The 27,402-nt window shown below is 48.8% G+C and overlaps 2 protein-coding genes across 2 annotated transcripts in view; one reads left to right on the plus strand and one right to left on the minus strand.

Annotated features, from left to right (window-relative positions):
* Positions 1-928: 928 nt before the first annotated feature.
* The window catches only part of Rab37 (RAB37, member RAS oncogene family), a 40,412-nt gene continuing 13,938 nt past the window's right edge, over positions 929-27,402 (plus strand). Inside the window, exon 1 of the mRNA XM_048366409.1 lies at positions 929-1,000. Within this exon, the coding sequence (XP_048222366.1) occupies positions 929-1,000 (72 nt within the window). The remainder of the gene's footprint in view (positions 1,001-27,402) is intronic.
* On the minus strand, positions 16,156-26,496 carry Cd300lf (CD300 molecule like family member f). The gene is made up of 6 exons (XM_048365973.1): positions 26,349-26,496; positions 23,858-24,199; positions 22,597-22,711; positions 19,483-19,595; positions 17,058-17,230; positions 16,156-16,667 (listed from the first exon to the last, which is right to left on the minus strand). Exons 1-6 carry the CDS (start codon positions 26,389-26,391, stop codon positions 16,527-16,529), a joined length of 927 nt encoding a protein of 308 aa, XP_048221930.1. The 5' UTR covers positions 26,392-26,496; the 3' UTR covers positions 16,156-16,526.

Below are 27,402 nucleotides of genomic sequence, written 5' to 3' on the forward strand. Positions count from 1 at the left end.
AGTGATCCTCTGGTTTAATGGTGAGGCCACTAGAGTTTCCATCTCCTTGCTAATATAATAGTTCACATTTTTTTAGCACAAACAACATGCTAGGTGCTGTCCCGGGGTCTTGGCATGGATTAACTCACTCACTCCATCAACACAATACCATAGGCAGGTACTATTACTATGTCTTTGGTGGTTTTTTTCTTTGATACTTAAGAACAATTAAGTAACTGGCTCAAGCTTCCACAATTAAGCATTTTCAGAGCCAAGATCTGAATTCTCAATTCTATATTCCTTAATCATTTGTATCTCCTGGGCCAATTGTTCTTACCTTGTGGGGGCCTTTATGCAACGGGAAAGTGCACTTCAAACGGGGCAATCTCTCCCTCCGAAAATAGAGTAAAAAGCAAAATTGTTGCATAGCTCAAAGACCTGTGGCCCAGCCTCGGTCAATCTCCTACGGGAGGCAACTTCCTGGGAACCAAAGGGGAAGGGCCGCCAGCCACGCCGGGCTTCACCTCTGCGCGCTGGAGGGGGAGCGAGGAGAGCCGGGCTGCGCGGTGACCGACGCTCTCTCTGCCCCCGAAAATGAAACTATCAGGAACCCAGAGATCCTGGGAGCTGAGCCGAGGAAGAAACGCACAGATGACCGACTAGGCTCGAATCGTGCGCCCTGGAGTCACAAGACTCGGGGAGCTCTCGTGGCCCGGGGCGCAGGAGAGCCTCGGGCTGCGCTCTGGGTACCGCGCGCGCGCGCGCGCCGCCGCCGCCGCCGCATCGGCCGCGGGAGCTGTCCATCTGCCCGGTGCTGAACCCGGTGCGACGGGACCCCGCGAGGCTCAGACCCCAGCTTTAGTGCAGCCAGCCCGGCCCGGCCCCAGCTTCTTGCAAGCTCTGACGCAGAGCGCTAGGAGATCGGGAAGCAGCCGGCCCCAAGCCGGACATGGACCTGCAGAGACCCGACTCCTACCAGTGCGCAGCTGGCCCTGACTTCCAGGAGCACGTCCTGCACAAGGTAAAGACCTCCTCCCGGCCCTCACCCGGACACCGCAGCCGCCACCCGCGTTCCCTCTACCTCCCTCCCTCACTTTTTTCTTTGGGACTTAAAGAGAAACCAGCCTGTGTGCATGGCCCTGAGCAATCGTTTCTGCTGGTTCCCGTTTGCGGTTTAAAGGGGAGCTGCGTGAGCGCTGGGGGAGGGGCTGCGTCCGGAGGATGGGGTTCTCAGAGCCTCCCTCCCTTTCCATAAACCACCTCGTGGCCCTTTCTCCCTCCCTGCCCCTGGTCCTTTTTGAACTCTTCTGCACACCCTGCCCCGCCCCCCCCCAAACGCCTTGCCTTTCTCTAGCCCTTGGGCAAGGCTGTTTTCTCCTTCTGATGGTGTTTCACAAGCTCTAGCCCCAGCAGATCTGGAAGTCAGGGTGAGAGACCTGCATTCCCGGCTAACTTGGCTGAAATTAGACATAGAAGAGACAGCAGCAGAGACAAGCGAATAGATTCAAAGCAGACTCGGCCGTGGCTCCAAAGAGCTGAGGTCCAGCCATGACTCACTCGAAACCTTCTGAATGGGCTTGCTTATTTCAAAACTGTTGTTACTCTCTTCATTCAAGTGTCTCGGGCAACTCAGTTTTCAGTCACTGGAGTCCCTCTGTGGGAAGAAAATAGCTGCCTCTCTAAGTAATACTTCTGAAAACAAAATTCATCACTTTGAAACCATAGCCTTATGTTTGCCATAAGAAACTATACCTCCCCATCCCTTCTGTCTTGGCCACAACCTCCAGCTTATATTCCTCCAGTTCTCTAGTTTGTTTTCTTTCAATCAGGTTTTTTTAGTTTCCTGCAAAGATGTACAAGGTTCTACTGGAAGTTTTTTTTTTCAAATTTTTATTATCAAACTGATGTACAGAGAGGTTACAGTTAGGCATTGGATACATTTCTTATACTGTTTGTTACCTCGTCCCTCATTCCCCCCTCCCCCCCTACTGGAAGTTTTAATTAAAATATCACTCTGAAAAGTTTATGAATGCAGATGAACACTTGTGACTCACACCTGTAATGCTAGCTACTCAGGAGACTGAGATCTGAGGATCAAGATCTGAGGTCAGCCCAGACATGAGACTCTTATCAGCCAGTCCATGAGACTCTTATCTCCAATTAGCCAGCAAAAAGCCAGGTGTGGCTCAAGTGGTAGAATGCCAACCCTGAATGAAAACCCCAAGAAAGAGTGCCAGCCCTGAGTTCAAGTCCCAATACTGGTGCACGCACACACACACACACACACACACACACACACACACACATATGAATATATATGAATATAAGCTTTGAAGTAAACTGGTTTGCCCTTTCTATTTGTGTTCATATTTGAGGAAATTAATGTCCAGAGAAGTGAAAATAATATGCCCAGGAAAACAAGCTGGCAAACAACAGAGCTGGCACTAAAACCTCTCTCCTTTTCTCTCTACCCTTACTAAACTTCTCATCAAAGTGTGGTCGATGGACCAGGTATGGCATTACCTGGGAACCGTGAAGAAGTAGAATCCTGAGAGACAGTGATGCAGGACTCCGTGCTATGCTGGTTATTTCTGAGACAAATAAGAAAGTGGGTCTGCAAATTTGAATAGTTTATAGTTCTCCTTTTTTGTTTTTATTTTTATTAAATTGTATTGACAAGGTGATGTACAGAGGGGGTACAGTTACATAATGAGATAGTGAGTACATGTTATAGTTCTCCTTCTGAGTCTCTGAGCTGTAAGGTACAGAGAAATAGAAAATCTTGTGACAACCGAGATTTGGGAAGGGGGTGGTTCAAGTGGCAGAGCATCTGTCTAGCAATCTTGAAACCCTGTGCTGAAACCCCAATATTCAAAACTAAATTGTAACAACTGTTCCAGCCTGTAAGTTTTAGAACCGTGCTAGTTTGAAGTAAGCTAGAATAAGATCCGTGTTTCCTAAGCTATGAATCTATCCCAGTTAAAAGAAATGAAAGCAAAAAACCCATAATTACCAATCAACTACAAAATCATCCTGGTGACTAGATACAAGGATACCCTTCATCTTAAACCACCATACATAGATATAAGGCTCCATTTGGAAAGCTTTAGGATTAGGAGGTCAGATTTTCTAAGTATTGATCCAATGTGGTCTTTTCCACCTCAATTACCTACAAATGAAATGTAAGATGAAGCCCATGAAAACTTTCTCTTCCTTTGAGTTTATGGATCATGAGCTGGGAGGGGAGAGAGAGACAGAGACAGAGAGACAGAGAGACAGAGAGATCTGTTCCAACAGTACTGAGGACATGTTTAGACTGTCTCCATGTACTACAGTAAATGCTTGGTCTTTGAAATTTAGCTATGAACATCTTGAGATCAGAAGCTAATCTTTAAGCCTTTTGTGGTGCTGGCGTGATAGCAAGGCACAGGTAGGTAGAGGAAATTCTCCTTGACATGTATGGCTGACAGCTGCCTCCTAGAATTGTTTTGTGGCTGTGCCTGATATTATTGCAATTCTCTTAAACCAGCTTTCACCAAGGAGTATTCAGATTTTTGAATTGTTTTTAAAGGTCGCTATATAGTAGAGTCCAAGAAATTTCTGATGATTCATCGATTGACCAGGAGAAGTATGTCTTCTCTCCAACATGAGTTGCTAGGAGAGGAAATTTTTTTAATGGTCTTTATTGAAATATCACACACAAAACCCCTGAAGGCTGGGAATGTGGCTTAGTCATAGAGTGCTTGCCTTGCATGCATGAAGGTCTGGGTTCAATTTCTCAGTACCACATACACAGAAAAAACTGGAAGTGGCGCTGTGGTTCAAGTGGTAGAGAGCTAGCCTTGAGCAAAAGAAGCTCAAGGACAGTGCCCAGGCACTGAGTTCAAGCCCTAGGACTGGCAAAAAAAAAAAAAACAACCACTGAATTCTAGGTGTTCTCCTTGATGGATTTGATTGGAAAAGGAACACATTTGTGTAACCAGTACCAAAATGAAGGAATAGAGCCTTGCCAGCTCCTCCGAAACCCTTCCATCCATCCTACCTCCCACACCACCTCTCTCTCCACCTCCCTAGAGTTTAACTATGATAGGGAGAGAAAGAATTATCCTTCAGCACTTTCAAAGAGTGACCAGATTATATGCAGGGCAGTGCTACAACATTTGCCAGAGAAAAATCATCATGGTTTGAGGGAAGCAACACCAGATCTGGACTCGTTTGATCTTCAGTGTGAATTTGAGTGACTTCTGTGAACCTGGCTTTTCTAAGTTGCAACATAGAAGCTGTGTCTGTCTTACTTCCCAAGTGTAGATATATAGACAATATAATAAATATTAAGCACTTGCATAATCTCTGCAACACAGGAAGCATTCCATAAAGGGTGATTGTTAGTAGAGTGCACCCCCTAGATTTCAAAGCAACTTTAGTAATTTTCAGTCTTTCTAAACTGATGAAGTTTTATGAGAAGCAGCTTCATACAGAAAAACTCTCACCCTCTCTCCCTCTCTCTCTCTCTCTCTCTCACACACACACACATACACACACACACACACACACACACACACACACACACTTCAAAGTACAATACCATGGGCATTAGCTCTCACGTCCCCACCTATGAAAAACCCATGGCTTCTGCACTCAGCCATTCCTGACTTCCTAATTTGACTTCCTCTTTCCCCAGAGAGGTGGATTATGGAACATGATGCAACTTTGCATTAAAATTCACCTACATGGAAATCAGATGTTAAATATCATGGACCTTGCCTGGCGCTGGTGGTTCATGCCTGTCATCCTAGCTACTCAGGAGGCTGGGATCTGAGGATCATGGTTTGAAGCCAGCCTGGGCAGGAAAGTCCATGAGATTCGTGTCTCCAATGAACTACCAAAAAGCCAGAAGCAGAGCTGTGGCTCAAGTGATAGGTGCCAGCCTTGAGTGGCAAAGCTAAGGGACAGTGTTTATGCCCTGAGTTCAAGCCTTAGTACCAGCACAATATCTGTCTATATAAATCAAATATTTATCTATTTATATCTATAGATACATGTACATATCTACCTCTAGATAGATGGAGAGACAAATCTCTATAGGTTGAGATAGATAGGTAGGTAGAGATAGATAGATAGATAGATAGATAGATAGATAGATAGATAGATAGATAGATAAGATAGATAGACAGATAGATAGAAGATCATGGCCTTGGGATAGGACTAGTACTTGTATTTTAGTTAGATAGTGCTTGTACTTTAGTTAGTCCTACGAGTTGGAGCCTGACCCAGAGGCGCCTGGAGAACTCAGCCCACTCTCAGCGTGTGGGCTGGATGCTAGGAACTCTCCAGAAGCATTGAGTCGCTCCATCAGTCTTGGAGTTTTTAAATAGACTTGCTGTTGCTCTTAAAAATCTAAATATTTGATGCAAGTAAATAATTTAAAATGTGAACAACCTTGCTGCTCTCAGCCTTGACTCAAGAGGCATCTAGGACAGCAGTGGCAGGTAGGGGCTCAGGAGCAGCCGATGGGGTGGGTCCTGGCCCTGCCACACCTGACCTTGAGCTCTAGGGACGTACTCGGAGAAGGATGGGCTTTTGCCTCACATGCCAGTGAGTCTGTTCAAAGAGAATTCAACTCAAGTGCTTACTGCCCACAGGTCAACCTCGTTCCAAGAAGGCAGAGCAGTACTAATCCAACATCAGTCTCTCTAGCTTCTCAAAAGCTCACACACACACACACACACACACACACACACACACACACACACACACACCGCCATATAGAAGAAAGACATAGGCTGTCTACCCAGTGTCTCCACTCCCTCTGAGGTTGCTGTAGCGCCCCCTATAGGTGAGTGGGGAAGGAAGCAGGGAATCAGTCAGGCTCTCTCCTCTCCTGTCTCCTCTCCTCTCCTCTTCCTTCTTCTCTCCTCTCTTCTCTCATCTCCTTTCACTTCCATCTTCCTAGGATCACCTATGATTCCTACCTCCTTCCATAGCTCATGTGCTTTGTCTATTCACTCCACAAGCATGTACAAAGAATCTTCAAAATATGAAGAACTGGGGCTGGGGATATGGCCTAGTGGCAAGAGTGCTTGCCTCGTATACATGAAGCCCTGGGTTCAATTCCCCAGCACCACATATACAGAAAATGGCCAGAAGTGGTGCTGTGGCTCAAGTGGCAGAGTGCTAGCCTTGAGCAAAGAGAAGCCAGGGACAGTGCTCAGGCCCTGAGTCCAAGGCCCAGGACTGGCAAAAAAAATATATATATTATATTATATAATATATTATTATACATATTATATTATATAATATATTATTATACATATTATATTATATTATATTATATATATTATATAAATATATATTATATATTATATAAATATATTTATATATAAATATATATTTATATATTATATATTATATTATATTTTTATATACATATATACATATATATATATATATATATATGACGAACTTCCCTGAACTTAGGACACTAGCTACTCAGGAGGCTGAGATTTGAGGGTTGTGATTCAAAGCCAGCCTGGGCAGAAAAGCCCATGAAACTCTTATCTCCAATTAGCCACCAAAAAGCTGGAAGTGGAGTGATGCCTTGAGGGGTAGAGCACTCTCACCTCCAGCAAAAAAAGAAAGCGCAGAGACAACACTCAGACCCTGAGTTCAAGACCCAGGATAGGCACAGGGGGGGAGAAAAATCAAGAATCATGCACAGAACACATACAAGATTGTCTTTCCTTCAACAAGTGTGTAGCCTGTAAGGCACCCTCACACACACACACACACACACACACACACACACACACACACACACACACACACACTGCTATAATACTGTATACATAATCTCCAACATGCCTGGAGAAAGACACAAATGGAGTGGAGGCCCCAGGAAGAAGGCATCTCTTCGGAGCTCAGTTTGAAATGCCCTTTCTCTCTTACAGCCTCGAATGGCTTTAATTAGACAGGCAGAAGTCCACTAAGAGGCTGTGCCCTTCTTCATAAGCTGTCACCACTGAACCTAGAGAAGGAGCCAAATACCACAGCCTTGCTCTTCTCTGACAAAACAATTTCACGAGGCAAAACCAACAACAACTCCACAACAAAAGACCACACGACACCCACCGCGCTGTTTTCCATTGGAGGCATTTTTGCCAACTAAACAACAACATTGGAACACCAGTGCTGGTCACAGGGAAATGAGCGCCCTGGAGGGAAAGAGATTTTACATTCAAATCACTATTTCCTCAGTTCTCGCCATACTTGCTTGCTTGCCACGGCTCTTCCGGAACCAACTAAAAGCCTAGAAAAGCTAACTGCTCCCAGTATAATGTTTCCAAATGCTTGTTTTTCTGTCTCGCTTGCTCTGAAAGCCTATGGATAAATAGGTTGGCTATGATATCACTGCCCATCTAGAGTCCCCCGGGACTCCTCCAGCCGAGGGGTCAGCCCTGCCCAGTTCCCGGAGCAAGCAGCTGGCCTGGGCAGAGGCACTGGCTGTTTTTGCAAGATACACTTAGCAAGAGGTGATGGTGACGTGGTTCAGCCTCTCAGTTTCCTAACTTCCTCCCCTGAGCATTTTCCCCTTTACCGTAGAGTCCCTAGGGCTCTAAGAAAATGTGTGAGACACGCTAGGTCGCTAGATGGGGGCACTTGTGAGCTGTGCTGGGGACAGGCTGTGACTTTCTTCATTTGCAGGAAGTCAGCTCTCTGTTGGAAATAAACAGCCAGCGGTACAGGCCAGGCTGGTAAATCACTGAACTGTTGTTCCCTGGGAGTGGCTCTAAACTTGCCCCAGCAAGGGAAACATCCCCAGAGAGGCAGGAGAAAATAGAGACCCATCGCACTACAGTGCTAATAGGCTGGGGGGAGGGGCACCAGCCCTGGACCATCTTTTGCTCCACCAATGAGAAGAGGTTGGTGGGGCCTCGTGAGCAGCACACAGATCTGAAGTGTTAACCGTTGGGCGGCCCCACAGGCCAGAGCGCAAGACTGCCCCTGGGGGCAGCAAGAACCATACTGATGCCAGTAAAAACTGACAGCCACGGGGCAGGGCTCAAGAACCCCCCCTGGCCCATGACTCCCTGTTGCTCTAGCTTTCATGTTCCCTTCCCTTATTTACACTTCTATCAAGGGTTTTTACATCAGTATAAAGATGTTATTTAATAAGCACTGGTGTGCTTTTAGCTGTCTTTTTTTTTTGGTTGGTTGGTTGGTTATGGAGCTTGAACTTGATGTCTGGGCTCTGTCCCTAAGCTCTTTTGCTCAAGGCTAGTGCTCTACCACTTTGAGCCACAGCTCCACTTCTGGATTTCTGGTGGTTAATTGGAGATCACTGTCTCACAGATTTTCTTGCGCTAGCTGGCTTTGAACCATGATCTTCAGATCTCAGCCTTCTGAGTAGCTAGGATTACAGGCATGAACCACAGGCGCCTGGTTAGCAACTCTATTTTGATCTCATTTTACAGATGAGCAAGTGGTAGAGACACTGACTTAAAGTCAGAACTAAGCAAGGTGGAAGTGGAGAGGGGCAGGGGCAGGAGAGGGAAGAGGGTCACAGTTTGTCATTACTCAAGAGGGTAGGAATCTTTTCTCCTCCAAGGGCCATTCAAAAGTGACAACATCGGGGCTGGGAAAATGGCCTAGTGGCAAAAGTGCTTGGCGCATATACATGAAGCCCTGGGTTCGATTCCCCAGCACCACATATATAGAAAAAGCCAGAAGTAACGCTGTGGCTCAAGTGGCAGAGTGCTAGCCTTGAGCAAAAAGAAGCCAGGGACAGTGCTCAGGCCCTGAGTCCAAGGCCCAGGACTGGCAAAGAAAAAAAAAAAGAAAATGACAACATCATTCATAAACCAACACAGTGCTGGGAGCTGGTGTCTCATATATGCAGTCCTAGCTACTCAGGAGGCTGATATATGAGGCTCGAGGTTCAAAGCCAGCTCAGGCAGATATATCCAAGAGACTCATCTCCAATTAACCAGCCAAGTAGAAGTGGAGGTGGGGCACAAGTAGTAAAGCACTGGCTTTACACACACATACACATGCATACATGCAAAGACACACACAGACACACACACACACAATCAGCCCTGGCAGATGGACTCAGGAAGCTGCGAAGAAGCATGGGCAGCAGTCTAGTGTATGGTCTTCAGTTCACTCACCCAAGATCGGCTCCATCTTCCCAGGCAAGCTTGTGTTTATCAGTCTCACAAGAGTCTTATATTGTTCTAAACACTAAGCCACTTTATAACCAAGGGATTGTTTGTTAAGCATGAAATCTAGGGGGATTAAGACTTGGAAGGGTCAGTGTGCCATGTTTTCCAGCTGCTATCATTTGGCTTTGAACAGCGATCCTCGGATCTCAGACTTCTGAGGAGCTGGGATTAGCATAAGCCACTAGTTCCCAGCCACATCTCCATTTCTTATGACCCTTTGAAGATATTAGGCCCCCTTTTTGTTTTTAAATATTCTTTCTTCTGGCTTGGCTTGACTCACAGATAGGCAACTCTGTAGGGGGGAAACATGACCCTCAGCAGCCCCAGGATCCTGGAGCTTGAACTCAGGGCCTCAGCACTGTCCTTGGCTTCTTTTTGCTCAAAGCTAGCACTCTGCCACTTGACGCAGAGCGCCACTTCTGGCCGTTTACTATATATGTGGTGCTGAGGAATCGAACCTAGGGCTTCATGTGTGCGAGGCAAGCACTCTTGCCACTAGGCCGTATTCCCAGCCCCTTACCAACTAGTTTCAACCAAAGTTGTATACCTAATACTCACTTTGGTCGATGAAATGGTCACATGTCCACCCTGAACCAATCACAGGGCAGACTCTGATGTTCACCCCTGAACAAATCAATATAGCCAGTAGATAGATCCAGATAAATGGCCTGAACTTGAATCACATTCTGAAGGTAAAGTCAATCCCACTCCCCCAGTCCCATGGATCAAGCCCTGTGAAAGGGTGAATTCCAAGGAAAATGGGGTGGCAAGAGCTTTAATCTAGTCAAGCAAAAGCCAGTCGAATCCCTAGGGTAATCCTAGGTTAGACTGGGCCTCCCAGTTCTTAAGTCTTCAATAACCCATGGCTGAAACAGAAACGAACTGAACTCTTCATGGTTCCACATGAACTCATGTGTTATTATTTAAGACTTAATAACTGGGCCAAAGGCATAGCTCAAGTGGTAGAGTACTGGCCCAGCAAGGGTGAGGCCCTGGGTTCCATCCCAAATACAGACTGAATAACTAGACTTGAGTTATTAAGCCTTAGCAGATGCGCTGATGTCACACCCTATAAAGTGAGCGGGTCACCGGAGCTGTGGAGTTGGACCTCACCCTGCAGCTGGGTAAAGTTTCCCCGAAGGAAGCAGATAGGCCAGCTGCTAGGGAGGACGGCTGTTTGCGGGCATGGAATGAATACCCAGAAAGTAGAGTTCAGACTGTAAGGAAGGGACCATCTTCCTCACTTTGGAATTGGAGGAAGCTAGTGTAGAGATGCCTGGATGTTTGCAGTCAGAAACCAGGGCATGAGCAGCCCAGAGCCATATGGAGCAGATGATAGGTAAGACTTTAGATTGCCCTCCAAATAAGGTTGGCTTCCTGGGCGTGCAACCTATCCAGTCACACAGGGACCTACAAAGGCTTGGCTCCATACTCTACAGTTGCCATCTTGAGAGCATTGGTCCTTTCTGTGCAGAAAGCCTGCGTTTTTCTTTTGTTTGGGGCCCTACAAATGCTATCACTATTCCTGCTGTTGGAGTTTAAAGTCCTGGAAGGCTCAAGCCTGGCTTTGTGCAGTCATTGTGGGCTCTTCTCGTGGGTGTATCTACCTGCTGTGGGCCTCACGTCATGCCTGATTTCAGATGTCCTGAGTAGCCAGAGAGTGGTCATCTTATGCTTTGGCTCAAGTGGCACAAGGGTGGGTAGCTCTGCTCCCCTGGGACGAATGGGGCCAATTGTGGTATCCATTGATAAGAAATAGCAGAGTTGGCAGGACAAGAGCCTGGGCAACAAGAAGCATGGCATGTCCCTGAGTGCCAGTGGCTCAGGCCTGTCATCTTAGCTGCCCAGATGGCTGAGACTTGAGGGCAGTGGTTCACAGCCAGCTTGGGGCAGACACATTTGGGACTCTTATCTCTAGGTAACCAGCAAAAAAAGACAGGAGTGAAGGTGTGGGCTCAGGTGGTAGAGCAACGGCCTTGAGTAAAAGCGAGTTCAAGACCTTGAGTTCAAGCCCCTCTACCAAGAAAAACAACAAAAACTCAGCCTGTCCTGGGGTCTGTGCCAGGAACTACTGGCACCACTGGTACCGTAGAGAGTTGGGATCTGGGGTGAGAAGTTTGCTCTGTTACTCTGAAAGTGCAGCCTGCGGGTCCTGTGGAACTTCTGGTTATTCAGCCATTTCCCCATAGACCCGTGTTCCAGTTTACTTGTGGCCAACTGTGGTCCGGAGACATGACTATAGTTCAGTGAGGAAATAAGCAATGTTGAAGGGAAGGGCGGAGTGAGTTCATGTAACTTTTATCACATTATTATAATTGTTCTGTTTTGTTATTCGTTGTTGCTAATCTTAGTCGCCTAATGTATCCATTAAACCGTATCATCGAAAACAAATTGTATACAGAGTTCAAGACTATTCACGGCTTCAGGCACCCTCTAGGGGTCTTGGAGCACCTCTCTCCTGGGCTAGGAGGAACTATTGAACCCCACTTTGCAGAGGAGCAGTGGAGCCCTCAAAGTGAGCGATTATCCCCAAATGACTCAAAAAGTGATGCAAGGCTTAGAGCTCCACAGCTGGGCGCCAGTGGCTCACACCTTCAACCCTCGCTACTTAGGAGGCTGAGATCTGAAGATCACAGTTCTAAGCGGGCCCGGGCAAGAAAGCCCATGAGACGTTGATTTCTAATTAACCACCCAAAAGCTGGAATTGGAATTGTGGCTCAAGTGGCAAAGTGTTAGCCTTCAGTGAAAAAACTAAGGGGCAATGCCTAGGCCCCGAGTTCAAGCGGCTGTGCTAGCACACAAAAAATAAAGATAGTGCCTCCAACTCAGGGCTCCAAGCCAGTCCTGTGTCTTCCCAGTATCACAGCAGCACATCCCTCCCTACACCCCCAGTGGCCCAGGGGATGGATGGCCCAGAAGCTTCTGTCCCTGACCACTGGCAAGCTAGCTTTGTCCTGGGGACAACATCAGCCTGACCTGGGAACAAACACCAAGGCCGAATCCATGCCAATGGGGAGCGGTCATTCACAGAGCAGATTCGGGGCTCTGCCTCCAGAGCCTCAGGTGTAAAACAGGCCCGAGGTGCCGTGAGTCACCGGTAATTGGGTCTCGGGGTGGAGGAGCCAAGCAACAGTATCCCTTAGGGACTGGCCACCACCAAAACCCAGCTGCAGGATAATGAACGGAAGGAAGCAAGCCAAGATGTAGAGACATCAGAGCCCCTGCGGCGTGGAGTCTCCTCCATTGTTCTCTCTCTCATGTCCCACTGTGCCTTAAGATGAACAACTCTAGACTGGAGTTGGTGGCTCACACCAGTGGTCCCAGCTACTTGGGAGGTTGAGAACCTGGGGGTTGCGGTTCAAAGCCAGCGTGGGCAGAAAAGTCCATGAGACTCTTATCTCCAAGGAACCACCAAAAAAGCCAGACATGGAGCTGTGGCTCGGGTGGCAGAGTACCAACCTTGAGTGAAAAAACTAAGGGACAGCACCCAGTCTCTGAGTTCAAGCTCCAGTACACACATGCACACGCGTGTGTATACACACACACAATGAAATCCTCTACCTCCCTCTCCTCTGCTTCTACTTTCTCTAGCCCCCTCCCACCCCCACGCAGGGGGACATTTCCATGCAAGGACAGAAGGCCTCTGGGGGTTAGACCTTCTGCTTTTATGGCTTATTCTTCATTTTGCAAAGTCTGCCTGAAGTTCCAAAGTGAGTCACATGTGGACTCTGCTACTCCTCCAATGAGCAGAGGGGCAGGCGCTGGGCCCCGGTCAGACCAGGGACTGGGAGCCATCGTTCCATTGTCTCAGCACCCTGGGAGAAAAGGCAACATTTCTCGCGGGATTACCAGCTAGGAAAGGCCACGTGGCTGCTCTCTGAAGGGCAAAGCAATGGCCAGATCCCTGAACAACACACAGGCCCAATTGGCTGTTGGCTCCTGCTTTCATTGAAGGCAACAAATGATAATAAAGTAAGAGCTACAAAGCCAGGTACTGGTTCTTCCACCTGTAATCCTAGCTACATAGGAGGCTGACACCTGGAGGATTAAGAATTAAAGCCAGCCCAGGAAGGAAAGGCCGTGAGATCCTTATCTCTAGCTCATCACCAAAAAACCTGAAGCAGTTGCAAGGCTCTGAGTTCAAGCTCCAGGATCAACACACACACACACACACACACACACACACACACACACACACACACAGACAAACACACACACACACACACAGCCTATCTCTGGAAGTTAATGACAGTCACATAAGTCTCCAAAGGAGACCGTCTCACCCCTCCAATTTTTATCAAGTGGAATCTTTAAATATTAATAATTCAAAAAAAACTAAAGGAGGGAAACTCCAGCAACTTTAGGCAGATGATAAATAATGAGACACTCAGTCGGTGCCGAGCCATTCAGTAGCCGGGAGCTGACTATCACAGAATGTACTTTCCTGGAACCTAGACAGCAAGCTGGCAAATGCCACGCTTAACTCAGCCCCAAGGAGCCATATCTGAATTCTCTTTCTGGCAACAAAGGCACTGACTGACCACCTAAAAGCTGCCTTAGCAAGGCCTTCCGTCAGCAGCAAGACATGGCTGAGACACAAATAAGTAAACGTCATGAGAGAGTTTCAATTTCTTGCTCATTTCCCTCTTTTGCCCTCTCTCACCTTCACTTCTTCCCCAGTATTCTCCGCACCCTAGTGTAAGCTTGAACAAAGCAGGCTGGATTAGAGCTGACACCTGTCATTGTAACCCAATACAAAGCCAAGTGCATGGCTCATGCTTGTAATCCTACTTACTCAGGAAGCTGAGATCTGAGGATCACAGTTCCAAGGCAGCTGGATTAGACAGGTCCTAAAGGCTCTTCTTTCCAATTAACCACAGAAAAAGCCAGAAATGGAGTCATGGTTTAAGCCAGCCTTGAACAAAAAAGCTAAGGGACAGCACCCAGGCCCTGAGTTCAAACCCCACTACCATCTAACCTGACCCCCCACACACACACACAAAGATCAGAATAGAGCAGTCTTTCTAAGATGATTTACTCCCCCCTCAATTTAGCTATGCTACCAGAACCTAATCTGGCAGAAGCAGCCAGATTCCTCCAGCCAAATCAAACCAAGTTAAATTCTAGTCTTCGGTGTGTCTGCAGATTTTCATCAAGAGTTTTATGGGCTGGGAATATGGGTAGTGGCAAGAGTACTTGCCTCGTATACATGAAGCCCTAGGTTCGATTCCTCAGCACCACATATACAGAAAATGGCCAGAAGTGGCGCTGTGGCTCAGGTGGCAGAGTGCTAGCCTTGAACAAAAAGAACCCAGGGACAGTGCTCAGGCCCTGAGTTCAAGCCCAGGACTGGCAAAAAAAAAAAAAAATTTCATGACAGTGATATCCGTGAGAGTCTATATCATGTATCATCAGAAAGATGAATTCCTTGCTATCTAAATTCTAAATGAATACATTCCCATATACCTTGTTTGATGCAAGCTGTGAAACTCAAAAATAAGGCCACTAGTGGTTAAAATGGCACATTGATGCCCTGGCCCGAGGCCTTATGACTTTTGTTCTTATACTTTATCTCAATGTAAGTTTTGCTCTGCTTTCAACTTTTCCATTTAAAGATCTCTCTACAGACATTTCTTGCTCTGTAAATCTCAGGACAAGCTGAATTAAAAGCAGTCACTCAGACCTGCCCTTATGCTTGAGGATAGTTGGAGAATAGTCGAGCATCTTGGGCTCTGTGAACCCCCTCAGGCTGGAAAAGCTCTTAAAATCCCAGGAAACTGGACAGGCACTGGTGGCTCACACCTGGAATCCTAGCTGCTCAGGAGACTGAGATGAAGCAGAAAAGCATGTGTGAGTCTTATCTCCAATTAACCAGCAAAAAGCCAGAAGTGCACGCGTAGCCTCAGCGGTAGAAAAAGCCACCTGAGAGTCTGAGGCCCAGAGCTCAAGTCCCAGTACTGACACACACACACACACACACACACACACACACACACACACACACACACACACACGAAAAATCCAGGAAATAATTCCTGGAGCACGAGATACAGTAGCTGTCCACCGATGCCACTTGTTCCAGATCTATTTGGAGTGTCCACAGCCGTGAGCAAACCCCAGCACATGCTGCTAACACTGACCATGTGCAGGGCCTCCGTGCCTGCTGGGTCACTCGCCTGGCTTGCGCTTCCTCCCCTGCATCCAGCCATGATGACAGTCCCTGACACTCCAGCCCTGCACCCACCAAAATCAACCCAAGGAAAGCAGTGGGGCTCCCTCCAGTCTCAGGGTGTCGTGACTCCTCATCTTTCCCCAGATTTTCAGGAGACGTCTCTTTGGAATGCTTCTGAAAAGCCCATGTAAGAAATCCCTTGGTGGGGGCTGGGAATATGGCCTAGTGGCAAGAGTGCTTGCCTCATATACATGAAGTCCTGGGTTCGATTCCTCAGCACTACATATATAGAAAACGGCCAGAAGTGGCGCTGTGGCTCAAGTGGCAGAGTGCTAGCCTTGAGCAAAAGGAAGCCAGGGACAGTGCTCAGGCCCTGAGTTCAAGGCCCAGGACTGGCCAAAAAAAAAAAAAAGAAAGAAATCCCTTGGTATATTTGACCCACACCTCTTCCTAATGTGATGGACACTTTTGTACATGCTCACAGAGCTTGCCCAAGTCCAAATCACCTATGTTATTTATTCACTGAGTCAACAAATAGAAATTCAAAACCCCACCATGTGCCTGCCACTAACTAGGCCATAAGTTCAAGCCCCAGTACTAACACATAGAGAAGGAGGTGGGGAGGCAGAAAGGGGGAGAGGAGAAAGAGGGAGGAGGAGAGGGGGATGGGAGAGAGGGAGAGCCCCGTATCTGTAAACACCCTATCCTGTTTGAGTAACTATATGAGTGTGTGTACACACACACACACAATCAAAACTGGATCACACCTACACCAGAGCTTCTGCATTACAAGGCATATTCACAGATTCTGGGAGCAGACATCTTTGGGGACCTTTAGTCGTCCCGTTGGGTATGGTAAGCAATAAATAAAGGTTAATTACTACCAATGGCATTATCACCATTATAATTCCCATGGCGCTCCTAGTGTGTACCCTCAGCCTCTTCCCAAGCCTGTGGGAGCAGGGGGGCTATGGAGAGGCCGCCGATTCCACCAGGGCCCTGAGCCCAAGTCAGAACTGGGGGGCGGAGGGGGGGTATGGAGCTATGCTGGTTGAACACAGTCTCAAGCACCAGTCGGACCATTGGGCCAGGTACAGAGAGCAGACGAGTAGGAACACATTGTCCGGGTCCAGGAGGGAGGCGGTAAGCAGAGCCTAGGGCCTCCTGATGCTGCTGTATTGCGTGGTCTCCTCGTGGCCCGTGCCGGGAGCGGGGGTGTTACAGTAGGTTGGCTCCCGGTGCAGCGCGTCCAAAGACAGAGATGCGTAGGAGATCTCCGTCCTGGGAAAGGGGGCCTGGGAGAGAGACAGTCGTGACATCAGGGCAGCTGGAGGAACACTTCCGAGCCCTCCGGCTGCCTTCCCTCCACTCTGCCACGTTCCCCTGGCCAGCGCCAGGCCCAATCCACAGCCTGGGTTGCCTCTGCCTGAGGGTAACCATCCTTGGTGTAACCTTGAGCCACTCAGCCTGGCTGCCTTTCTTCCTCCTCGGTTCCATACAAGACCCCATTCGGTGGGAGTTGGGACCTAACATGGAGAGACTTCTGAAACCTTTGTTCGGCTCCTTGAGCAAGTTTGGCGATAACTACGGCTCTGCCCAGGGCCCACGTTCCTTCAGCTGTGCCCACAGGGGCCTGCAGCATGCCTGCCCCCGGACCCCCCCCGCAGCCCCCGCGAAGGACACACCATAACGACATAGTCCACCTCTGCCTGGCCGGCCTGGGCAGAAGAAGGCTTGACGGAGGTCCTTGGCGGGGCAGAGCTGGGGTTTGCTCCTGGCTGTTGCAGGGACAGGTTTGCATAGCAGAGTTCATCCTCCTGAGGCTGCAAAGAGGGGGACACAGGCTGGGAGTTACCGCCTCAGCCCATGGGCCCAGTTCTTCCAGGGAGGGACCCCATTCCAGTTCCCCAGCTCTAGTTCCCCCCCACCCACCCACCCAGGCCTCCTTCTCTCTGGCTGTTTCCAGGCCCTTCTTCCTCCCAGACCCTGCAGAAGCCAGGAGGTCAGGGACTGGGAATATGGCTTAGTGGTAGGGTGCTTGTCTAGCGTGCATGAGGCCCTGGGTTCGATTCCTTGGTAACACATAAACAAAAATTGTTTTTAATGTAAAAACAGAAAAGAGCTCAGGGACAGTGCCCAGGCCCCACAACCAAAAAAGAAGAAGAAGAAGAAGATGAGTTCATAGATCACTTTGGCTCCTAGTGATAGGATGCATTCACACACTGAGGGCCTGGGAGGTAGAAATCAAGGAAGAGGGGAGAGAAGCAGATTGTTCGATCCTGGGCTTCTCTTACCTTCTCCATGGATTGCTCAGCTGCTGAAAGACAGAAACAATCCAGAATTAGGAAGCCCATCCTTGGGACGGGCAGAGATGTACCCACATGCAGGTGGGGGGGGGAGTAAATGAGGTGCCAGACCCCAGGAGAGGCGACCTGGCTCTAACTCTGAGTCCTCTTAGGACACATTCTGTGATATCACTCGTGTCACTTTTCTCTGTGAACTGCTGTGTTCTCTGCCTGAAAAAGAGGGAGACCTCGGCCTGCTGCGTCCCCACTTCACAGAATGGTGGCCTTGCCAGCCATTGGCAACGCTTCCTGAAAATTCCTAGGCTCCAGCCTGTATCTTCTGCCAGGAGGCCCGCCTGTACCTCCATGTTTCCTCAGAGGTCATCTCAAAGTCAGGCCTGCCCTCTGCGGCCACCAGGCTGTCCGATCTCTCCTCTGGTGGCACATGCTTGTGTCTGGCCCATTGCCTTTATTCCCCTAGATTCTGAGATCTTCAGCCGGGCTTGGCTGGTCCTGGCCCTTCCTAGCATCTGGACACTAGACCCCGCCCGGCGCGCGGCAGATGTTCCCTCAGAAGCAGGTGTGTCCCCGACTGCCCCTGAGTGAAGTGTGCAGGTCGCATTAGCACAGGTGGGCAGATTTCCATGTGGTTACTGGCTCTTGTGTTTCTTCCTGCCCTTGGCACCCCTATGCTTCCTTGCTCTGGAGACAAGAAAAATCAAGAGGTTTTCTCTCCTGTGTGTTTTGTTTTTGGTTTTGGTTTTTTAATTTCAAATGTCTAGACAACAAGGATCATGGGAAATACTTAGACTGAGGTCATGGTGAACACACTTGGAAGAAAATGTGATCAATAAGAGTCAGGCCGGCTGAGCACCACTGACTCACGCCTGACTCACACCTGGCGACTCGGGAGGCTGAGATCTGAGCATCACAGTTTGAAGCCAGCCTGAGCAGCAAAATCTGTGAGACTCGTATCTCCAATTAATCACCAAAAAGCCAGAAGGGGAGCTATCACTCAAGTGGGAGAGCACTATCCTTGAGCATAAAAGCTAAGGGGTAGCACTTGGGTCCTAAGTTCAAACCCCAGTACACACACACACACACACACACACACACACACACACACACACACACACACACCCCGAGTCAGAGTCAAACTGGGCATGGCGGGGAACTCCTATAATCCAAGCACCTGAGAGGCTGAGGCAAAAGATTGGGAGTTCGAGACCAAGCCGTTTTACTAGTGAGTTTAAGGCCAGCCTAGGTTTCAGGCTCCCTCCCCTCCTTCCAAACTGAAGGGCTCCAGAGGCTGTGGAAGAGGGCTTGGTAAGAGCTCAGGTGCCGGGCATTCTGAGAAGACAAAGGGCACAGCTACATAAGAATGTGGAAGTGAAGCCGGACAGGAAAGGGGCTTGGCGAAGGCCAGACCTCGTGATTTCTGGGCCGCGTGAGAGAGCTCTTCCTTGTAAAGCAAGGTCACAAGGTCCAAGTAGATCAGCCTGGGATAAAGGGCTGGTGGCAGAAGAAGAGTATCAACAAGAGCACCATGCCCTGACTGGTGAGACCTAGAGGCTTGCGTCATGTGTACATGAATGTGTTCCCTGAGCTTGCCTGTGTGCATGCTTGTGTACATACTGTGTCCGTTCTGGAGGGCTCACCTACAAGCCCAGACCATCCCCACCCCGACCCCCATCCCAGCCCCCTGGACTGGCAGCTTGTGCAATGGCACTCCTTCCAAGGTAAGTCCTTGGGCCTGTTGGCTGAGCCCTGACAAGGCAGCCATCCGTCCCACCCCGCCGGGATCCAGACAGCCACGACCTCTCACCTTTCTTCTTTTGCTTCATTATCATCCAAGCCAAGAGTGAGGCTGCAGCCAAGAGAAGCAGCAAGGCAGCGAAGACAACTGGGAGAAGGATGCTGAGTTCTGTGACTCTATGCCTAGGAAGGACAGGGGAGGCCCTGTGGACCCAGGCTTGCCTTCAGCCCACAGCCCAAGCCCAGGCACCTCAGAGCCCATAGCACTGGGATCTGTAGCGGGGGAATTCCTGGGCATTCTCAAAGACGGTTTTGGAAATAGGAGAGGAACGTTCCAGAAGGTAGTTCCCATGTATCTAGAAGCCTAGCAGCAATTCTATGATGATAAACACCTAACAGATTTTCCTATTTAACGTCCCCTCTCTACTGGGTTTAATAACACGCCCCAGTGGGGCACCAATGCACATGACTGTATTCCTAGCTACTCAGGAGGCTGAGATCTGAAGATCATGGTTGAAAGTCAATCCAGGAATGAAAGTCCCCTCAGACTCTTATTGCCAATAAACCACCAAAAAGGCCAGAAGTGGAGTTATAGCTCAAGTGGTAGAGTACTGGCATTGAGCAGAAAAACCAAGCAAGAGCATGAGGCCCTGAGTTCAAGCCCCAGTATCAGCATGAAACGGAGATACGTGATAGACAGACAGACAGATAGACAAACAGACAGATAGATAAAATAGTATAGCCCAAATTTCAAGTCTACCCAGAGCCTGTGAAGGATAGCTATTAAGGAAAACAAAAAAAAGGTCTTCGTAGATGCAATTGAGTTAAGACAGTCATCCTAGAATGGGCACCAATCCAATGCCTTTTACACTTGTAAGGGAGAAATTTAGACATACAGATGACACAGGAAGATGCCACCTGCTGATGGGGCAGACAGAGAAGTAACACAGCTTCCAGGAGTCATTGGTACTACCAGACACTAGAAGAAAGGCAAATAAGGCAAGGCATGCCTTCTAACACCTATAACCCCAGAACATGGGAGGTAGAAGCTGGAAAGTTGGGAGTTCCAGGACAGCCTGAGATACTAGTGCCACCTTGTCTAAAGTAACAACAACAAAAAAATCAGCACTGGACAGATTCTCCTTTCATTACCTCAGAACATGGCTATATGTGGAGCCCAGTCTTTAAAGAGGTAATTAAGATTAAACAAGTCACTAAGGAAAGGCCAATCCAGTGTAACTGGTGTCTCTATAAGAAGAAATTATGGCACAGACAAGCACAAAGGGAGCTATATGTAGATCCCCAAAGGAAGCCATCTACAAGTCTAAGCTAGCCATGACTCATGGCCACCAGAATTGTGGGAAGGCAAATTTCTATTGTTTACAACACCCAGTCTGGCCAGGTGGCTAATGGGCTCACAGCTGTAATCCTAGCTACTCAGAAGGTTGAGGTCTAGAGGATTGTAATTCAAGGCCAGCCAGGTCAAAAGCTTGCTACATTCCATCTCCAAATTTACCAGCAAAAAGCAGAGCTGGAACTGAGTGTCAGTGGCTCCCATCTGTAATCCTAGCTACTAAGGAGGCTGAGATCTGAGGATAAAAGGTTCAAAGCCAGACCAGACAAGAAAGGCTATGAGGCTCTTCAGTTAATGAGTCAAAAGCTGGAAGTGGAGCTATAGCTCAAGTTGTTGAGTGACAGCCATGAACAAAAAAACTTAAAAGAATGCTGGGCGCTGGTGACTCACGCCTACAATCCTAGCTACTCAGGAGGCTGAGATCTGAGGACCATGGTTAAAAGCCAGCCTGGGCAGGAAAGTCCATGAGACTCTTATTTCCAATAAACTACTTAGAAAAAGCCAGACGTGGCGCTGTGGCTCAAGTGGTAGAGTGCTAGCCTTGAGCAGAGCTCAGAGGCTCAGGGACAGAGCCCAGGCCCTGAGTTCAAGCCCCAGGACCGGCCAAAACAAAACAAAACCAAAAAAAGGGCTAAGAGACAGTTTCCAGGCCCTAAGTTCAAGACCTAGTAGCAGGGGAAAAAAAAAAAAGAACAAAGCTGGAGGTGTGGTATGGCTCAAGTAGTAGAGTAGCCTAGTAAGAGTGAGGCCATGAGTTCAAACCAACACCAACAAAAATAGAGGACAATGAGAGAGAAAGGGGAAGTGGGTTCTTGGTGTTTGAAAGATTGAGGCTCACCCATACAGTTCTTATGCCAAGGTTTCATCTGCAGAGGCAAGGAGGGCAAAGAAAGGAAGGGAAAGGGGGCCTGAACAACAACAACAACAAACAAACAAACAAACAAAAAACCTGAGAGAATGCCAGGCACCGGTGGCTCACGCCTGTGATCCTAGCTACTCAGGAGGCTGAGATCTGAGGATCCTAGTTTGAAGCCAACCCGGGTGGGGAAGTCCATGAGAGGAAACGGAGGTGTGGCTCCAGGGGTAGGCGGTGGCCTTGCGAGGGAGAAGCCAAGGAAGAGCCCAAGGCCTGAGTACCAGCCCAAGTACCAGCACAAAGAAGACAGAAGAAGGAGACAGAGCCAGAAGGAAGGAAGGGAAGGAGGGAGGGAGGATGGAGGGAGGGACGGAGGGAGCCATCGTTGTTAGGCCACAGCCTATACCTATGCCCACAGCAGCCACACCATCCTGGATGAAAGCCTACCCATCGCTCTCCCTTACCTCGCTCTACGTCCCACATGTGCCATAAAGAAAGTTCCATCTGAGGCCAGGCATCAGTGGCTCACACCTGTAATCCTAGCTACTTAAGATACTGAGATCTGAGGATTAGGGTTCTAAGCCAGTCCGGGAAGAAAAAAACATGTGAGATTCTTATCTCCGGTTAATCACCACAAAGCTGGAAGTAGAACTGCGTGGCTCAAGTAGTAAAGTGCCAGCCCTGAGAGCAAAAGCTAAGGGACAGCATCCAGGCCCTGAGTTCAAGCCCTATTACTGGCGTACGTGTGCTTGTGTGTGTGTGCGCACGCACACACGAAGTTAGCTCTATAAAATGGAATGAATGAGTGAACCGGCAAGCCTACAGACCGCACTCGGCTCCAGGATGAAGGGTCTGTGGAGGCTGAGGGCCAGTAGGAAGCCCCCCGACCCCTACAAAGGACCCTGAAGATGGGGACAAGCTCTGGCTTCCCTTCAGAGGAGCCACAGGGGATGGCAGCGTCTGAGCTGGCTTACCTGCCACCCACGCTGGTCAGAGTCGTGAAGACGCTGGTCTCCTCCACGGAGGTGGGTGCTGTAAATGTGGTGGTGGTGGTGGTAGTGGGTACCGTGGTGGACACTGTAGACGGTGCTTGGCACACAAACAAATTATACACGACTCCTCCTGCCAGCCCACCCCCAGCGTGACCCCTGGCTTTGGACCTGAGCAAACCACGGGACACCCCAGACAGTGGCACCTGCACCTGTATCCCGGATGACTCCCATCCCCTTGGGCTCTCAAAGAATCTGGAGCCTCCGAGCACGGTTGGTGCGGGGCACAAGTCCAGGAAAGATGCTGAGCAGGCACTAGAAGGCTCAGCAGAACCCAGGACAGGCCAGCAGGCATTCAGCCAAACATCAGTCTCACTGCTGTGACAGTGGTTTGGCCAATGCCTCCTTCCAGCCTTCTTCATCAGCCAGGACAGGAGCTGAACGGGGGCTTGCATGGCCACTAACATATGCCTAAGATCAAGACCATCCCGAACAAGACCCTAATATTCAGGAAGAGTCCTTCCTTCGGTCTCCATGGCTCTAGCCAGGGGGACTCTCTCCTCTCAGGATGCTGGCAGGATTCAGTAAGACAAAAGTGTGCTTAGCTACTCAGGAGGCTGAGATCTGAAGACTGAGGTTCAAAGTCAGCCTAGACAGAAAAGTCCGTGAGACTCTTATCTCTACTGACGAGCAAAAAGCTGGAAGTGGAAGTGTGACTCAAGTGGCAGAGCACAAACTTGGAGTGAGAAAGGCAAGACCCTGAGTTTAAACCTTATTTCTGGCATATGCAAAAATAAAAAAAAAATGTGCCAGGTGCCCATGGCTCATACCCTCAGGGTTGGAGATGAGGCGGGCGATGAGAATAGCAACTAGGAAGGCCCTGCCCAGAGCTCCCGGAAAGAGCAGGGCACTCTGGGTAAGGTGGTCCCAGGAAGACATTGGCAGATCCTGGAGTCTCTGGGAACCCTCAAAAGGGGTCTCTTTGGCCCATGGGCTGGAACTGGGGACCATAATCCTCTCCTCTATGGCATTAGACTCAGGCCTAGGCTGTGAAGAGAAGGGGGTGGGGCATCCTGGCTCCGGGCAGTGGGGGAGGGTTGTTTAAGAGAAGTCACGAACCACCCCACCCCCCCAAGCCACATGGTCAACCCAGCTCCCATGAGACCTCATGACTCACCCCTTCTGTAACAGGTCACGCTCAGGAACAGCTAATTCACAGGAGGGGTATCTCAAGGACAAATCTTACCTGGGTCAATGGTGACATGAACTCGGACCCCATGATCAAGTCCAATTCTCTCGATTCCACACCAGTACATATCTGCGTCGCTCATCCTGAGATCCTTCATGGTCACTGTGAGGGTGAGGTTTATCTGGTCATCCATGATAGACACGCGGTCCTTCTTCACCTCTGGCTCTGAATTACTGGTTTTAACCAACATCCTGCAGCTGCTCCAATCAGCTCCTCGACACCACCACTTGACGTAGGTCTTCCACTGTGAAGCATAACGACACTGCACAGTCAGGGAGCCCTGCTCCCTGCCGCTTGCCGTCCCCGGGCCAGAGATAGCCCATTCTGCAGTGCAGCAGCCTGGAAAACACCAGTCCACACACCTGTCAGTCACCTCCCAACCCCAGCATCCTGTGCATACAGCCATCTTGACTTGAATAATGGCATGAGCCCCTGGCACCCAGTTAGGAATTTTCTTTGCTTTCGTGTGTGTGTGTGTGTGTGTGTGTGTGTGTGTGTGTGTGTGTTGGGGTTTGAACTCAGAGCCTCACGCTCTCACTTTGCATTCTACCGTTTGAACCACAACTCCACTTCTGGCTTTTTGCTGGTTAATTGGAGATAAGAATCTAACACCCTTTTCTGACCAGACCGGCTTCAAACCTCCATCCTCAGATCTCAGCCTCCTGAGTAGCTAGGATTACGGGCATGAACCACCAGTCCCCTGAATTCTGTTTTAAAATCTTAGAAAATTCCATACAAAATAATCTGACATTACAGGCTTTATTGAGGAAAATTCTTGGATAACTTAAAATTTTTCTTTTGTTATTAGTCTATCGGGGTTTCTCAGTGATTGATTAGCTGGTTGGTTGGGTTTATTTTATTTTGAGACAGAGCCTGTGTTTCCCAGACTGGCTTCTAACTAGCCTCGGGTGACTTCAGCCTTGCAAGTAGTTATAGTCACAGGTGTGTCCCATGACACCCAGCTTTGTTCGTAAATCAACCTTAGTATAACTTCTGGAGTCGTTTCCTGCCAGAGAATTATCTGTCTCATGGAGTATGTATTAGAATAAGCATTGGCAGGTACATTTTTTTTTTTTTTTGCCAGTCCTGGGGCTTAAACTCAGGGGCCTGGTCATCGTCCCTGAGCCTCTTTGTTTGTACTCAAGACTAGTGCTCTACTACTTGAGCCACAGAGCCATTTCTGACTTTTTTGAGCAGTTCATTGGCAATAAGAGTCTCACAGAAACTATTCTGCCAGGGCTGACTTCGAACTACGATCCTCAGATGTCAGCCTCTAGAGCAGCTAGGCTTACAGGCGTGAGCCACCAGTGCCCAGCTTAAGGAAAAAAAAAAAAACTTTTATAACTAAAATTTTCACATCTCTTGAAACTATACATTTTTTATTACCTGTGGTATTTAATTTTTGTTGGTTACACCAGTCATAAGAGTCTCCCACTTAATGGGTGGGAAAGAGTAGGGGAAGAAAGGGCTCTGGTGGGGGGAGATTTGACCATTTCATATTTGAAATTTCATCATTTTGGGTGGAGATGTTGAATTGGCAGGTAGCTATATAAGTCTGAAAGCCTAGGAGATATAAAAGCTAGGGGTATAACATTGTTAGGTTGCTTATAATAATGTTACATTGTTATATTGGCTTGATATTACAATCAAACCAAGGGAAAGGTAAGATAAACAAAGAAGTGACTTTAGAGAAAGGAAAAGCCAAAGGACCTGGGACCCACCAACTCGTACAGGTCAAGAAAATCCCCTTACAGCTGGGATCTGGTGGTTCATACCAGAAATCCTAGCTACTCAGAAGCCTGAGTTCTGAGGACCAAGGTTCAAAGGAGGAAAGTCCATGAGACTCCTCTCGCCAACTAACCAGCCAAAAGTGGAAGAGTAGCTCCAGTGATAGAGAGCACAAATAAGCAAGAATGTGAGGCACCCAAAAATTATAACACTAACACAAACGAAAATACACTTCCCTTTGGATCAAAACAGAACACATGCACTTTGTTTCAGCCTTTTCCCTGTGCCCCCCAAATCGGCATCTCTTCTCCTCTTCATCGCTGCTTCCTCAACACCCTTCCAGCCCCCTTTCAGCCCACATGCCTGGGAGTTACCTCTCAGTCCTGTCCGGCAGATCCCCCCTGCCCTCCTGTCAAACCCCCTCCACCCTCCCATCTTCCCTTGCTCCTGACACACTCATGAAGACAACAGTCCAGTCCAGGAGTAGGGATCCTCCAGCCCCTGCTCTTCCTCATCCAGCGAGACCACCAAGCTGCCCGCCTGAAATCTGATCTGCTTCTGAGTGGTAGGGGTTGAGCTTTGGGCCAGGTTCCAAGTAAAGGCCTGGCAGTCACCCAACCATGGAGGAAATGAGCGGATAAAATACACGAGAATCCTACTATGAAGGATTTCTTCTTGCTAGGCTACCAGGTTGCTCTGCTAACTAACTTCATCTGCCTCCATCAGCCTTCCCCATCAGTACAGCCCCAGACCCATTCACCTGGAAGCCAGGAGACCAGGAGGAAGAGCAGCGGCAGGTACATTTTCTCTTCACGTCGTTCCCCTTCCCCTTAGTAGAGCCCCACAGCAAGAAACTACGGGCTCCACTCCATCTCTCAGTCCTCTGCTTTTGGTCACTCTCACTCTGCTAACTTCCTCCTCCAGCCACTTCCCATTGGTGAATAAAACCAAAAGAGGAAGGAGGTGGAATGGGTGAAATTTCAAAGCCGTGAGCAATGCAAGCGCTAGGAGGGATCATAAAAACCTTCTGAGAAATACCAAAGGGAGAACTGCCTCCTCTCTATCTCGAGGGCACCTCCAATGGGTCTGGCCCGCCCTTTTCCCAGCCTCCCTCCAACCCCAGTGGGGAGGCTGGGACATGAAGACTCAGCTCCACCAGCAGGCTTGGAGAACATCAGTGGGCTTGAGCTGATTAACAGAACACTGTAAGCTTCACATATGGCCGGATTGTCAGAAACCCAGAAACCCAGATGTTCAACAAGATTGAGGGGGATCATGGTCAAAGTCAGAAGCTAGAGGAGAGATGCTAGACCAGAAGCGTCAAAACCCAGAGTACAACTTAGCATGGTAGAGCTCTCCTGGACTCCTGGCATTTAGGAGGAGGATACAGAGCCTGGACGGAAGGGATGAACAGGACGTTGATGGAGAGCCCTGTTGAGGAGCCAGATTCTCTGATCTGGGCCCTCCCCTACCTGCCCACCCAGGAGGAGGACTTCCCTTTGAACCAAGAACACAGACTTAGCCGAGTGTCTCTGATGGTCACAAGATGGCCTCTTCAACAAAGATATCAGGGGACCATGAACAACTTGGTATTTGTGGGCTCTGTGTCTTCAAAGACTCCCTGGAGGCCCCAGGTTTGTTTTGGCCATTGGCTTCTGCCCGACTCCATTGCCTTTGCAGCTCCCATGTTCCATTGGTAGAAGTGTTGAATGGGTCATCCAAGATACCCCTACCCTCAAGCACCGGTGTTTGCAAGTTCGTGTGTGTGTGTGTGTACACGCGCACACACACATCCATGGTGTATGTGTTCTTGT

Source organism: Perognathus longimembris, chromosome 17 (genome assembly GCF_023159225.1).
Source record: "Perognathus longimembris pacificus isolate PPM17 chromosome 17, ASM2315922v1, whole genome shotgun sequence".
In the NCBI taxonomy this organism is placed as follows: domain Eukaryota; kingdom Metazoa; phylum Chordata; class Mammalia; order Rodentia; family Heteromyidae; genus Perognathus; species Perognathus longimembris.

Bases quoted from the DNA above. Each gene is read 5' to 3' on its own strand.
- Cd300lf (XM_048365973.1), bottom strand. From the start codon at position 26,391: ATGTACCTGCCGCTGCTCTTCCTCCTGGTCTCCTGGCTTCCAG. The intron at 24,200-26,348 runs GTGAATGGGTCT...GGTGTTTTCCAG, and splicing joins CCTGGTCTCCTGGCTTCCAG to GCTGCTGCACTGCAGAATGG. The intron at 22,712-23,857 runs GTAAGATTTGTC...TTGTGTGCCAAG, and splicing joins TCATGTCACCATTGACCCAG to CACCGTCTACAGTGTCCACC.